The sequence below is a fragment of the Colletes gigas genome, unplaced genomic scaffold, assembly GCF_013123115.1.
Source record: "Colletes gigas isolate AHSC1104 unplaced genomic scaffold, ASM1312311v1 Colletes_gigas_Sc00039, whole genome shotgun sequence".
Taxonomy (NCBI): Eukaryota; Metazoa; Arthropoda; class Insecta; order Hymenoptera; family Colletidae; genus Colletes; species Colletes gigas.
Window position 1 is genome coordinate 311053 of NW_025106668.1, and position 13286 is coordinate 324338.

At 41.5% G+C, this 13286-nt stretch overlaps 1 protein-coding gene across 2 annotated transcripts in view; it reads right to left on the bottom strand.

Annotated features, from left to right (window-relative positions):
* Positions 1 to 389: 389 nt before the first annotated feature.
* LOC122402766 (protein couch potato-like) overlaps positions 390 to 13286 on the bottom strand; it is a 184307-nt gene continuing 171410 nt past the window's right edge. Inside the window, exons 8-9 of one of the 2 annotated variants that reach the window (XM_043405830.1) lie at positions 7295 to 7499; positions 1423 to 1455 (exon numbers count right to left, since the gene is read on the bottom strand). In XM_043405830.1, the coding sequence (XP_043261765.1) occupies positions 1423 to 1455; positions 7295 to 7499 (238 nt within the window). Of the gene's footprint in view, positions 1456 to 7294; positions 7500 to 13286 lie in introns of both variants that reach the window. The other variant, XM_043405831.1, reaches the window with a different exon arrangement.

A 13286-nucleotide genomic window follows, 5' to 3' on the forward strand; every position in this document is an offset into this window, starting at 1 on the left:
CGATCTGTCACGCACACGCACACACGCACTCACACACTCTGTCTCTCATGTTGCTATTTTTTTTACTTTTTTTTTTGTTCCTCTCTCTAACATTCACTGCCATTTCTCGTTTAGGATATTAGACTCTCCTTAACAAGATACGTAATTTAAATGTGTATGCTCGCCGTTTACGCGACGCGCCAATGATAAAACATAAATACACGCTTCTTAGGGCACCTTTGGTATTAAGCTTGATGTACTCGTCTTTCGTCTCTTTCGTCTCTATATTACGCAATTTTCGTCTACGAGCCACCGCGCCTGTCTCCGCGGCGGACACCATCGCCGCTATCAATCGTGGCTTCGCTCGCCTCCCCCTATCGAATTATGCTCTCCCGGAATTAATAGAGGCGTTTCAGGGTTCGGTCGCGCGTTTCCAGTCTCGATTGTTCGAAGCAGTACGAAACCTGAACCGCCTCGATCCCGACCACGATATGCATCCTCGTCTCCGTTTCTTATTAAAAACCCGGGCGACGGATTCGTTCGAGAACGGCGCGGGGCTCGACGTTCCTAGAAGAATGTTCCGCGACTGTGGAGTGTGGTTACGTGTGTGAACAAGTGTTACATATAGACGTGCGCGTGTGACTTGAAGAGTGCCTTACTGCTTTACATGTGTATAATAAACGCGGTACGAAACGAAATCGTGTCGCGGTTAGTGTCGAAATCGCGTCGCTCGCGAATCGGGGAACGTTCGCGATGCATCTCGACGCCGACGCCGACGCCGACTCTCGCCACACTCCCCCCTTCCTCCTGTTGCGTCGCTCGCCGCGCCCCCGTTTCTCGGTTGATCGTCGTCGTCGATCGCAAAATCCAGACTCGGTGGAAAATAAATAGACAATGGTAAATAGACGGCTACGAATCGATAAGTTAAGTTCGTTAAAAAATATATATACCTAGGAATTATCATTATACGCGATTATTGGGCCCCCCGCGAGTCGCGAATACTAAAAACAGCCGTCGCGCCGTTGAATTTACAGAATTTGCCCTAAACGGTGCTCGTCTTCCGGGGCAAGGCCGGACACGCGCCCCTCGCCACCCATGTAATTCGTGACGTTTCTCGTTTATTTTTTTTTTCTCTCTCTTTTTTTAATATCCCCTCTGTGTACGTGTATCGCGTGTGTCTGTACGTGCTTCTACCCCAGCCCCCCTCCCCTCGCCTCTGTACACTCTTGCCTTCCTCTTGGACCCTCCGAGCCATCCGCCCAACGATTTCCCCGGAGAAAGTGGCCAGACTGCTCCAGAAATTGTCGGTTGTCGTCGCTGGTATTCGAATTCTCGTTTTCGTCACCCTCCCCTCCCCCTCCCTCGGTTCCTCCCCCCTCTCTCAGCAGGGTACAAGCACGTTCGATCTTCCCTCGGTTCTCTTACATGCCGTTGATGTCGATCTTAAGGTTGCCGGTTTTCTTCTCTCTTTGATCCCTGGAAAAGCGAACGAGTCGATTAAAACGGGTCGACGGATCTCACGTGGCGTTGGTTACAATTTTCTTTTATCTTTTTTTTTTTTTTTTTCCGTCCGACTCGATTCGAGAACCCTTTGTTTTCTGTTGTTCAACGTTAACGAGAACGAGGATTGTTCGGTGAAACGTTCGCGTTCGTCTCTAGCCGCGCGATATTCATTGCCACTCTCCGGCTCGTAGCGCGTCATCGATTATCGTTGGTCGACGATTTTCGGAATAATGGGCAAATCCATGGAACTCGAGCGATCCCAACGACACGGTCGAGCGGAGAAAAAAATAAAACGCTGTTCGAGGAACAATGTTGCCCGAGAGTGAATTGAACGCGATGAATATAAACACAGGGGATGCGCCCGAATTTTTCCGTGAACGATTTGAAACTTTTTAATTTGAATTTTTTAATCACTTCTCAGTGTCTTATTCCGGCCTCTAGAATCTCTTATTAAAATTTTTCCCAGAGGTGACCGAACACCCTGTATAATAAAAAATACTTTAACAGTTTTTTTAAATTTTTGACAACACTCAATAATATGTACATATATGGTACGAAGCTATCTATACAGGGTGTTCGCGCCATTACTAGTCAGCGATTCTTTTTTAAAACAATTCCAATGAACAGAACATCAAAGGTAAAAAAGTTTCGCAGTTTCTTACGACCAATAGGACAATCTATATATCGATCTAGCACATTTACAATATTTTTCGAGAAACGATGGTGACCTTCAATTTTTCAACTGCCTTCAAATGAAAAGTAACATTTCATTCGGAGGGCTGATAATTCAATTTAAAAAAATTAAATTATAAATTAAATTTTAAATTATTGCTATTTAAAAGCGACGTGTGTGACCTGTTACATGCTCTACGTCATCCCGAGGAAGATGTAGCGTGATCCGAGCCCCGTAAACCTCGTAAAACCGGATCTAATTAATGCATCGTGTATCATTTAAACCTCGTCCACGCTGAAACGTAAATCGGCTGTATCTCGATAATGAATCATTTTCGGGTTCGTGATTATCATAGATCGTTCTCCTCGAGGCGTAGAACGCGCCGAAACACTGTCCAACCGCGGCAACGATAATAAGCGAACATCGAACGTCCACCTCTTTATTCATTTATTTTGTTGCAATTGACCGCGAGCTACCGGTGCCGTTCGCGGCGAGAAAAGCGCGTTAATAAATCCGCCATTGTCCAAGGATGGATGAAGAGACAACCTACATTTGTCCCTTTCTCGAACGAGGTTCTTCCCACGGCCGGAGGAGAAGAGACGCCTTGCCATTGAGTAATTTACGTACCTCATTAGGCCGTGGCTGCGTCCGGACTGAAAAGCTCTCTTTCACGGGCTTTCGGGGATCCTTGGTCGTGGAGAAGGAATGAAAGAAAATACAGAACGGTCGCGACGCGACGATTTATTCACGGCGGAGCAGAGAGAGAAAAAAAAAAAGAAAGCGTTCTAATACATATCGGGTATTCCTTCAGCAGCCACGTCCGTCTTGGCGTCGCGTCGCCAAGGCGTCTCCGTTATAAAGTGAAATGAATTAGTGACGATGCGTTTCGACCCGCTGCCCAGCCCCAAGCGGAATCTGTCGATCCTCGAATCTTTTGGGAGGGGAAGGTCGGGCAATCTAGCCTATTTCTCAGCAACACTGTATTACTTTCCGATCGAATCGTTCGCTGTGCATTCTACAGCTTACATCTTTAATTCGACGATTGTTTATATCTTTGATAATTGTTCTTCGTGGGTCATTTAAATTGGCCAAATGTTCGATGGTACGCTAGACTCCTGCTTAACCGACCTCTATGTCAATATTCAAAATATACATATACGCATATTAATATATTATCGTTAGTCAATTGTCAATGAACAAAACATGCGCGTAAGATTGATACAATATACAGATTGTACACTTACTGGTGGTGAACATTTTAGTGGTTGTACGGATCAGATCAAATTAACGAAAGACCGTTTAAGGAACAACCAATACGGTAGAAAGTACATTTAGATGGTGTGTCAATGATCTTTTTGCCGATCGAATGTTCTCATCCAATGAAAATTGTGACCGGTTAAAACAAGGCCGGATAACCGGGAGTCTACTATGCAGGGTGTTCGGCCACCCCTGGGAAAAATTTTAATGGGGCATTCTAGAGGCCAAAATACGACGAAAATCAAGAATACCAATTTGTTGATGGAGGCTTCGTTAAAAAGTTATTAACGTTTAAAGTTTCACCCGTACTGAATTTTTTTCTCGAAAATGCGCAGGATTTCGGGGCATGTCTAATGACCAAAAATTATTGTAATTGGCCCCCACAACCGAAAATAATTTTTCCAGATAGATTTGAAATTTTTTAATTTTGTCGAAAAATGTCATACCTTATGGAATTTTTTTCTCGAAACTGAGTAGGATTTCGGGGGTATGTCTTTTGACCAAAAATGCTTGTAACTGACCCCTGCAACTGAAAATATTTTTTCTAGAACGATTTGAAATTTTTTTTTTCACCGAAAAATTTCGGCACTTACTCGAATTTTTTTCTCGAAACTGAGTACGATTTCGGGGGTATGTCTATTCACGAAAAGTGATTGTAATTGACCCCCGCAGCTAAAAATAATTTTTCCAGAATGATTTCATTGTTTTTAATTTCGCTGAAAAATTTCATATCTACTCCAATTTTTTTCTCGAAACTGAGTAGGATTTCGGGAGTATGTCTTTTGACCAAAAATGCTTGTAACTGACCCCTGCAACTGAAAATATTTTTTTTAGAACGGTTTGATAAATTTTTTTTGTCGAGAAATACCAGCACATACACGATTTTTTTCCTCAAAAGTGGGTAGGATTTCGGAGGTATGTGTATTCACAAAAACTGATCGTAATTGATCCCCGCAACTGAAAATAATTTTTCCAGAATGATTTGAAATTTTTGAATTTTATTGTTAATAACTTTTTAACGAGGCCTCAGTCAAGAAATTTATATTCTTGATTTTCGCCTTATTTTGGCCTCTGGAATCCCCCGTTAAAATTTTTCCCAAGTGTGGCCGAACACCCTGTGTGTTACTTGTTGAAGCAAGATTGGGTGCGTCCGAAAGTTAGATATCTGACGATTAATAGGAGTTCTACTGGCGTTGGGAAGAGGGTTGAAGACTTAGAGAGCATATAAGTACTAAACTGAATAAGAAATGCTTTATCAACGAGGGTAAAACATTAGAAAAATTCACTGTATGATGTCGATGATCCTTCGATTATAAGTTACTTTAGTTGCTTGAAAAATCTTGTGCTACGTTTATCTTTGTTGCACCGTTTCATCTTAAAGGGTCTGCCTACTTTGGAGCCTTAATGATTCTTTTATGATTTTTATGATTTTTTTTTTAACGATAGGTAGACTCCTTTGTACTGAGATTTTGCAGATATATTTATTCATAAAAAAATATTAAAAATTGTGGGAGTCACAAACTCCTTGTTTACATGCGTTTTTTTTAAATCGGTTTCCATGATATCTGAAGATCTAGTAGACCGATTAACTTCAAATTTGGATTTAATATTCAGGAGTGCCGCCTTTATCGTTGAAACTAGAGATTTAAAAAACTATTGAGTTTTACTATTTTTTTAAATATGCTAAAGCCGAAAGAAAGGTTAAAAAATAGAAATACGAAACTCGAAGTGTCGCCATTCCTTTATTTATCGAGACTTTGACTTGTTCCTAGTTTTTGGTATAACTGTACCCTTCCTAATGAAGATACTTTAGCTCCCTCGTGGAAGCCAGTGGAGTACCATTTTCAGAATAACCATTAAACAAGAAGTTCTAACTCCCGCAATTTTTAATACTTTCTGATGAAAAAAATACTGTAGATGCTTATAAGATGAATAAATATATCTGCGAAATCTCAGTACGGAATAGCCTACCTGTTAAAAAGAAAATCACAGAGAAGGCCTAAAAAATGGCAGACTGGACAGCAATACTCTCTTAAAAATTAGATATTTCAGATTTTAATCGGTTTATCGATTCTCGAGATATTACGTCAAACAGCTCGAAAGATGTTTCGAAAGTAAATTCTTTGAAATTCGGGTATATTTACAGAATAATGCTATCACGACTAGAACCTTTAAAAAGTGGGCAGATTCTTCAAGTTCGATCGATAATTAGATTCCGATGCTCTCGCTGTCGTTTGCTCGAGGGTGAAACAAGTATCTGGTCGAAGAATTCTTCACGAAGCTATTTAATTAGAAAACAATGGAAAACGTACGTCACACTAGCAATTACCTAACAACTCGGTGCCAAATGGTCTCGAAAGTCTCTTTTTACCCGGTATCAACCTATTCGACGGCATTCGGCATTTCGCACAGAAGTTTCACTATCCTGCTAGTTTGTTTTGTGTTTGCCGCAGCTGCCCGACGTTCCCCCGAAAGCTCGTCGCTGACGATACGGTCTCTAAGGAAAAGCGCGGCAGGTTTGGTGCAAGGGTGCTCGAATCAAATACACATATCGAGAGTCACGTTCAGAGGTAATAAAAGAAAGGGGAAAAAATTAAGAATAGACGGTACGTCGGGGATGCAACGAAGGCGACAGGGTAGAACGAGCAGAACCGAACAACGGGAAACGAAAGAGGAATGTGTGGATGCCGGATGTACGATAATGCCTTGGATATCCCATGAAATTACGCGCGATCTTCTCGAAGACGCACCATGACGCGTCTATATCTCACGGATTTCGAAAACGTAAATATACAACTGGCCAATTTCCAAGGCGTCGTTGTACTTTTAGGCGGCGGGGAATAACGAAAACGGAAGGAACGAATCACCGTGGCGTTGATCGAATTACTTTCGTAACGCTGGACCGATCGCGAAGGGATAAGCGAAACAGAAAAGATAGAGAGACGAAACGAGGAGCAGAAAGTATGGATCGGTAGGTTGCACGATCCATTATTGGCGATTAGCGACAAATTGGCAACTGACACCGTCGACGCCAAGTGGTCCCAGCATCGACGCCTTGCAGTCGATCGATTGAAACCGGACAGCGAGATAATTGGCTGGGTGTCCCGCTGGGGCCACTTTGCCGTTTTGGGAGAACGTGGTAAATGCCCCTGAGACGCGCCGGAAGTGCGGTGAGGTGAACGCTCGAAAACGTCGGCCAGCGGTCCGACGGCGCGAAAAGGAACGAACCGTGACAGGTCGAGGCCTGACTCAATAGATAAGCGATAGGAAGGCGTCAAAAGTGTATCGATAAGATCCCAGGGGCATTCTATCCAGCTCCCTGCGGTACATCTGCGGCGTCTGACGACGAAAACCCAGGGCACCTGCGCTCAGGATTCATCTACCAGTCTCGTTGGGATCGCCGCGGTGTTTCGAAATTGATTTCATCGTGGATCGGGGAATCGACGTTCATCGCGAGTCCGCCCGTTCGAAGGGGTGAAACGCTTAGGAACGGAACGAGACTATCGAAGATCAGAGTTGGGCACTGTTCGAACAACTCGCAACGACTCTTTTTTTTTATCGGAACAATTGTCTGGATAGCGTTTGTGTATTTTTCGTCCTTTCGACCGCGTGATACGATGATCGGAGAATTCTTTGTTCACGATGCTCGAGGTTGCATGGACGTTGAATTATAAACAAAGGATGCAGCGTTTGAAAGAAGAATCGTAGAAAATTGGAAACGAGGACGTAAAGATGTGCCCAACTCTGTGGAACGACGGGGCATGGATGGCGAAATGAAAATGAGAGGGCAGGGAGGGAGGGAGGGTGGCACCGGGTGCTGTGTTTTCGTCGTCGGATGTTCGCGCGTAGGTAGCAGCTAGCGTAGCATAAAATGAAACCTACTTCGATCCAGAGATTTGTAAAGCCCACCTCGGCCATTTTTGACTTTGCATATTCGATTCGTATCGCTCCCCGGTCGGAGGAGAGGAGAAAGGATCCTTGGAGAGTGGCCATCGCCTGGGCCGCGTAGCGAACGTCTTGATATTCGACAAAGGCCACTGGCGACCCTCCCCCCGTGTGCATACGAAGCCGGGAGAAACCATGAAAACTGTGCATAAATAAGAGAAGCGTACAATACGTGCTCTAGTTAGTTATGACAGACGGTACTCTGGTAAGAGAAGGGGTGGCTGGGTTGGGTGTTATTGCTCGGCGATGGTGACGCTGCTCGATCAGCAAAGGGGCACCAGGTGTTGCACGAACAAGAAACTCTTTCGGATTTAAGGCTTTCGCGGCTTGAGTTTCTTCTCGGTGCTCGTCCGTTTTGCAAACTTTGCAGTTTGGCATCGTCAGGGCTTGGAGGCTCTGGTTTGAGATCTTCTGTTTTTTTTTTTTTAAGCCTGTGCAACTTGTGCACCTCTGTAACTTCCAAAGTATGCTAAAAAAAGATTCACGATTTGAAGGGGTACACTATGTAGTACATGTTTTGCTTATAGGTGCAGGCGTTTGGGAGATTCGAATGTCAAATTGGTTTTTTAAACGGAATAATTTCGCTTTATTTTTTGACAATTTTCACTGTCCCGTAGAAATCTGTGATAAAGCTGAGTCTCCAATTTGATATTACGCGAAGAAAATTGTCAAGAAATAAAGTGATACTATTCCATATTTTGGTATAAAAAGTATAGCGCTACATTTAGAGAAAGAAAATTACCCGAAACGCATACACCTACGAACAACACGAATACACTACACAGTGTGCCCTTCGAACCATGTATACTTCTTTACACAAAATTTCTTTGATCGACGCATACTTTGGAAGTTACAGGGGTGCACAAGTGGCACAGATCACCCTGTGGGCTATGTAAGAACTTCCAAAAACTATCAGACCTCGAACCGGAGCCTCCACGAACTCGAGAAGAAACTCTTTATCGCGATCGTTGAAGGGCAATATGCAAAGGTTGATCGGTACGAGAAAAAGAATTATCAGTGTCGAGTTGAAGGGAACCTGGATAACGTCGAGCAATTTTTCTTCGGCTTGACGAGGTCTGATTAAAAGGATCCGGCCCAATACGACTCGCAATTCCTTACAGGAGACCCGATATCTCTTTCTCTCTGTAACGTGAGCGCATCGATATCGACTGCGTCGAATCCAGCCCGATCGCCGAGAAAGATTTCGACTGGTTCGTGTCGTGCACGAATTACGATGCCATTAATCGGGAATATCGATATCGATTACGGTTGATTTACCGCGACTCCGTCAGGCGACCCGCGTAACCGCGTCGCGATACAGTCCACGGAAACTTTCGCCCCTCTTTATCGTTTCTTTGTTCCGATTCTCGTTTTATCCGACGTGAAGCAACTCGAGTCGATCGTCACCGCGGTTTTTACGGGCTTTTCGTGCGACACCTAGCGCCAGCCAGCGTGTCCGGGGCGTTAACGACGCCGCTGGTATCTCGATTAGTGGTACTGATTCAGGGTTTACTAGCATAAAGGTGCGTCTTACGGCTACGAGCTACGAACTGGTGGCAAAATGATTAGCGGATGTTAGTGATGTTGTATTTTGGAGGCGGTGCTGTTAGTACGAAGCGCTCGATGTTGATACGAGGGTCGTTCGATTAGTCGAAAATGGTTTCGTTTTGGCAAGCATCGTGACTCAATGGACACTGGACACGGGTGCACATCTGTGCAGTTTCGATGGCCAAGATCATGGAGTTTAATGTTCGAATTATTCGCCGGATTTCCTCCCCAGTGACTCTTTTTTATCTCCAAACTTTAAAAAATGGCTCGGCGAGCAACGTTTCGCGTCGAACGAGGGGGTCACCGCCCAAACAGATGCCTATTTTGAGGATCTTCCGAGATCGTACTTTTTAGATGTCTTAACAAAGTTGGAGAAACGTTTGGAAAAGTGTATAGAGATTATGTTGAAATGTAGAAAAAAATCTACCTAAAACAATTTGAACTTCTATCCTTTTCTAAGGGCTTATTGAACGACCCTCGTATTTCGAGACCTGGTAGGGGGCCCTGACTTAATTTATTTCAACAGCTTGCTACGATCAAATTACGAATTCGATTTGAAAATTCTTTTCTCACCGACATTCTAGAAAAATTTCTATAGAAAGGAACACTAGTACACTACTATTCTTTGTTTACATTTTGTTCACCTATTTCAGTATACCTTGTTTCAATGCAAATGTAAACATTAATTTCAATTATTCTCTAAATAATGTATGTATCATAGAGATACACAAAACTTAAGTGCATAATAGTACTTTGATAAAATTTCATTCATACCTATTTTCTCTACCTATCCACTGAACTTTGTACGCGGTTGCAAAGGTAACGATTTAACCATAATCGAAAAGCGTGTAAGGTTCTCATACAACGTGTCATCCCCTGTTAGATGGTAATATGATTATTAGAAGGGAAGTAGTTTAAAATTTAGGCTCGAAATTCTGTTGAGTTGTCTCAAATTCGTCGCTTTTCTCGACGAATCTCTACGAATGCTCTTGGAACGATTATTATCGTAACTACGACCGTCGTTTTGTAAATCGTTGCGTCTATGTCCTCTATTTGATACTTGACATTAAGAACGCGTGTACTCGATCGACCCTTAAAACGCGAATGTTAAGGACGCGTTAGAACGTTGCGCAGAGAGGAAATGTGGTTGATTCGCCGGTGACCTATATCGTTCTTTTAAATTTCTAGCCGCGTAATTGTTTCCAGAGCGGCGTACGGTAAATTCGTCGTTTCCAGTTCATTGCACCGTGGCCTGGATACGCTCGGGGAAAAAACAACTAAACGTAATCTAGGAGGATTATTCTGATAAACGAGTCATCTTCGCCGCGCGCAGTGCCTCTCGCGCGTTCGAGTACTTTGCTTTGTTTTCAGATCATCGAGACCTTTATTTTTCTACGAAACCGACGTTTCTGCGTTGTACGCACAGGGGCAGTTCTCGCGATGCGATTGTTTCCGAAGCTCGAGGATATATGGGCTAATTTTGTAGGAACGATGCCTGATCGGATTACGACTTACAAGGAACATCACCCAATTGACGATCTTCGATTTTTGTGAAACTTGAAACAACAGATAGGTAAAAAGCTGCCATTAAAGATGCAGACGAAATATTCGGTCAAGTGTCTTGAAAGTAACGTTAAACGTGAAAAATGTTTTGTGTTTGATGAACAATCGCAAGGCTCGAGCAGAAAATGTAGTCGCGTATGACACGATGATTTCTTATTTGAATTTGATTGCTCGTTAAGAATCAGAACTCGTCACATTCGATACTTTCTCTTCCACCTCGTATTTCGATGCAATATCTGTGCATCGAGTTTCATAAAAATGGGAAAGCGTCGATTGGCTGATGTTTCCTGTTAGTTGAAGAGATTTCATGGTCAATTTGGTTGTGGTTTTTATAGTACGGAATGTTATAATTTTTACCGTATAGGGTGGCAGTCGCTTTTAAGTCAAGTTCAGCGACCTACAGCCAGTCACACAAGTCCGCATACATCCATCTAATAGAGTCTGAAAAACCAAAAGTAAACTAAGAATGTATACAGTCATAGGAAGCGACTGTTTAAATTTATAAGGGAGGGCGAAGAAAACATAACGACAAGAACGATTCTTTTAATATTTAATCGAATTATGATGCTTGTGTGTCCGTTTTAAAATAAACAAGTAAATAAATATCGTCGTTTTTACGGAAACTCTCGTGCTATCTCTGCTATTGCAAATTCGTTAGAATGGACGTGAAACTTTTGTGACTGACTATACGACACAAACTCATTCAAGATATACAAACATGTGGTAAAATAACGTTGACGGTGTTGCAGGAGAAAAAGAGTTTAGTCCCGCGTTAAGAGTAATGCGGTATCAAATGTAGAATGTAGACAGCGCGAGACTTAAGAAAATATTTTACCCAATACGGATCGATACTCCTTCCAGGATCGATCCTTTTTTCTCCTTAATCTAGTTTACGTCGATGGTGAATATTATCCGCGAGAAACATAATGGAGATCGTTGTATTTTATTTCTCACGAGATTCGGTTTTATTACATGCTAACGAAAATGTTAATCCTTTACGATGATCGACGATTCAAGTATAGCGTTCGACTAAAATTATGGTTAATTGAAACAAAGAATACAATTTTCGTCTTATTTTTCGCCAAAGAATGTATAAAAGAGAATTTTTTCTGGAAACCTGTTTGACACCTGTACCTTTCAAGTTATAAGTACATAGACATACATCTATTGGATATAGGAACTATCAATAAATTGCATTATGTCATAACAATTATTTTTCTCCATTGAATCGTAATGGGTTTATAATAGCGACATAGAAATTTGTAACGTCTTTTAATGAAAGATGTTGAGACAAATTTGTTATTTCTAAAATTATTCATTATTTTTTTTTTAAACAAAATAACGTTTGTGTTTTAAAAATGTAATAATAAAACGTAAATTGTAATTTCCAATTCTAATCGAAAGATTTGTTTCATTTCCGAGTTTCATTTGTTTCTTTAAAAATTACAGATTTCATAGTAAAATCAATATTAATGTTTGATATTTTTCTTTCAAATCGCTTGAACAACTAACATTTACGTTATTATTCGTCGAAGATAATTGATTAAGTTTAATCGATAATGAGCACTGCCGACTAACGATTACTTTAATCGTCAATCGTCGCGAACGATTACCTTAATCGTTAACGATTAACTAGTATTCGTTTATCGATCATCAATCATCGTGTACGATCAACAATCAATGTGATCATAATCGTCGCGAGCGATTAACGATTGAAGCAAACGACAATAGTCATACGCGATTATTCATTATCGACTATTGATTTCAATCGTCAACTCGATTCAATTTTTTCCAAGACTGGCCAATACCACGGTTCCTATGTAGTATTTGTTTATCAATCATCAATCCTCGTGAACGATCAAAGTAGATTAGATCGATGACGATTGTAACACGGGGGCGGTTGTAACATTGTAAATTTCTCAAAATTTATAATAAATATTAACACAAGTTTCAAGTATACATATAATGTAAAATGATATTTGGAACACTTTTCGTTTTGATATTTATTCGTAAGATATCCTTCTATTTTGTGTTAAAAAATTTTTTAATTTTCATCGGATAGAAGATAAAACGCCCTCGAAAACGAATTTTGATCAAAGTCGATACCGTAGTTAGTTCTAGAGAAAACAACTATTTAAGACAAAGTGCTGGCTAGTAATTACGCAAACATCTTGTATTTAAATCATTTTCAATTAAATAAACAATTCATCCAGTTTTATCGTACACTAGTCGTACGATCAGTAGGAATTGCTGAATCTTCTTTGGGTATGTCACAGTAAATGTGAAAATAAACATAGAAGGCAGCAAAAATTATTGTAGCTGGTATAGTCATTGGATAGAGGATGAAATGCCCTTTAAAATGAGCGTTCGAACAAGTCGATAGATTTGTTAGTTCCGGAGATATAGCGATTTTAATTTCAAGTCGATGCGGTGGCTAGTTTCGGAGATAGGGTTTGTTTACGTTTCGTTGTTGTGCTCGCGAGTTCATTTATCCCGCGCACGCGACAATAGTAAACAGTGTGTAGTAGGTCAGCACCACGCACGCGCGACAACGAGGTCCACGCATGCGCGACAGAGATAGTCGAATTAAAAAGATTACCGTTTACATAAATTGCGATATCTCGAAAACGGAAAGTCGGATCGACGAAAACCAAAAACCACTTTAAAGGGGAGGCTTTGCTGCTTCTAACAATGTATCAATAATTAATAAAACACTAATAGTTTCGGAACTGCACGCATCTAAACTTTTAGTATATTTAATACGCGTTAATAGCGTTTTCCGAGACGGGAATCGAGAGACAGCGGAATTAAAAAATTA